The sequence below is a fragment of the Monoraphidium neglectum genome, assembly GCF_000611645.1.
Source record: "Monoraphidium neglectum strain SAG 48.87 unplaced genomic scaffold scaffold00197, whole genome shotgun sequence".
Lineage (NCBI taxonomy): Eukaryota > Viridiplantae > Chlorophyta > Chlorophyceae > Sphaeropleales > Selenastraceae > Monoraphidium > Monoraphidium neglectum.
The window spans coordinates 1-1,717 of record NW_014013431.1 but is presented as its reverse complement, the minus strand read 5'-3'; the positions used below and the strand labels follow the sequence as shown (position 1 = coordinate 1,717).

General features: G+C 65.5%; 1 protein-coding gene across 1 annotated transcript in view; it reads left to right on the top strand.

Annotated features, from left to right (window-relative positions):
* MNEG_1867 (hypothetical protein) overlaps positions 1–1,495 on the top strand; it is a gene marked incomplete at both ends in the record, with an annotated part of 5,642 nt that extends 4,147 nt beyond the window's left edge. The window contains 4 exons of the mRNA XM_014049652.1: positions 402–572; positions 914–981; positions 1,284–1,398; positions 1,478–1,495. Coding sequence (XP_013905106.1) covers positions 402–572; positions 914–981; positions 1,284–1,398; positions 1,478–1,495 — 372 coding nt within the window. The remainder of the gene's footprint in view (positions 1–401; positions 573–913; positions 982–1,283; positions 1,399–1,477) is intronic.
* Positions 1,496–1,717: the final 222 nt, after the last annotated feature.

Here is a 1,717-nt window from a genome sequence, read left to right as displayed (position 1 = left end):
CCGCCGGCGGCGCCGGCGGGGCAGCGTGGGGAGGCTGGGGGCAGCGGGGGCAAGGGTGTTGGGCTATTGGCAGAGAAGAGCACCCTGGGGGGCGCCCTGGACATCATCTCTCTGGCACAGGTGCGTGTTTATTAGAGTGCGTGTGTGTGTGTGTGTTTGCGTGCGTCTGTGGCGTGCGTGCGTGCATGTGTGTGTGAGCGGGGGTATGTGTGCGTGTGGGCTTGAGTGGGTGCATGCATGTGCATGCGGTTGCGTGCACGTGCGCATTTGCACGCGCTTTCGTGTGGGCTTTGTACATGCGCTGATGCGGCCGTGCTAGACCAACCATACGCCCCCTGCGCACCCTGAGCATGACACTCCCGGCTCCGCCCTCGACTCTGCGGCCCCGGCCCCAAATCCAGGTCATCCCCGCAGAGGAGCTCACCCTCATCCAGCCCATCGGGCAGGGCGCCGAGGGTCGCGTGTTCCTGGGGCGCTGGAACCACATCGAGGTGGCGGCCAAGGAGTTTTTCACGGGCAAGGAGAGCCGCCACAGCATGGTGGACAACGAGGAGGGGGAGATGCGCGCCCACGTGAGGGGCCCCTGTGGGGGGGAGGGGGTGCGGACGTGAGGCTTACAGGGGAGGGGGGCGTCTGCGTGGGCGCTGCTGGTGGTGCACATTGGGACCATGCCTGGGGGTGGTTGATTGGGGCTGCTGCAGTGCGTGAGGATGCTGGAATGCGTGCGTGTGAGTGTGTGCGCGTGTGTGGGTTTGTGGAGGGGGGCCTTGTGAGCGGTGGCAAATTGGCTGCGTGGATTTGGCGCACATATGCGGACTGAAAGGGTCATGGGCCAGGGTCGAGGGTGATTTGTATTCGCATCGCTGCTCACTGGGCCGCCCTAGCGCGCCCCGCCCTCCCCCCCCCCCTGCAGGAGTCCCTGCTGCGGGAGGTCAAGACACTCACCACCCTCACCATGCACCCCAACGTGGTCCGATTCTGGTGAGCTTGAAAGTCATGATTTTCCAAGCATCAACTGCGAGCAGCAGGAACCTGCGGGGCCTCACTCGAGGGCCTGGCATCCGCAGCCCTTGCCACGTCCCGCATGACGCCCGGCACGCGCCCCTCCGGTGTGCTGCCGGCCACGCCTGCCTGCTCCGCCATTGCGGCTGCCACCATTAAGACGAGTCTGGCAATGATCTCGCGTCACCACCTCCCCTCGGCCCCGCATGTTGTACCAACCCCGCTGCGCGTGCCAACACCCTCACCTCCGCTCCGGCCTGCGCCCGCCCGCCCCACCGCAGCGGCGTGTGCCTGCGGCCGCCCCTGGTGGTCACGGAGTACTACAGCAACGGGTCCCTCTACATGCTGCTGCAGAAGGCCCGAAAGCAGCTGGAATCGAAGAACTCCAACCAGAAGGTGCGGCACCGCGCCTCGCGCTTTTGCGAGCGCAAGTGTGTGTTTGTGTGTGTGCGTGCCTGTGTGTCTGTGTGTGTAGGGGGGGTGGTGGGCTTGAGTGTATGCGTGGTGGTAGGGGTGAGGATGTGTGAGGCGTGCGAGGCGGGCCAGCCGATGCCATCATACACAAGCTTCGCTATCAGCATGCTGCGTTGCATTGTGTCCCGGCTGCAGCAGCAGATCACAGGCCGCCTGTCGCAGCTCGCCTCACCGCACCGCGGCCATCCATGCGGCTGTGTGATGCAGCAGATGGGCAGGCGGCGTCCAGCCTATTGGCTGG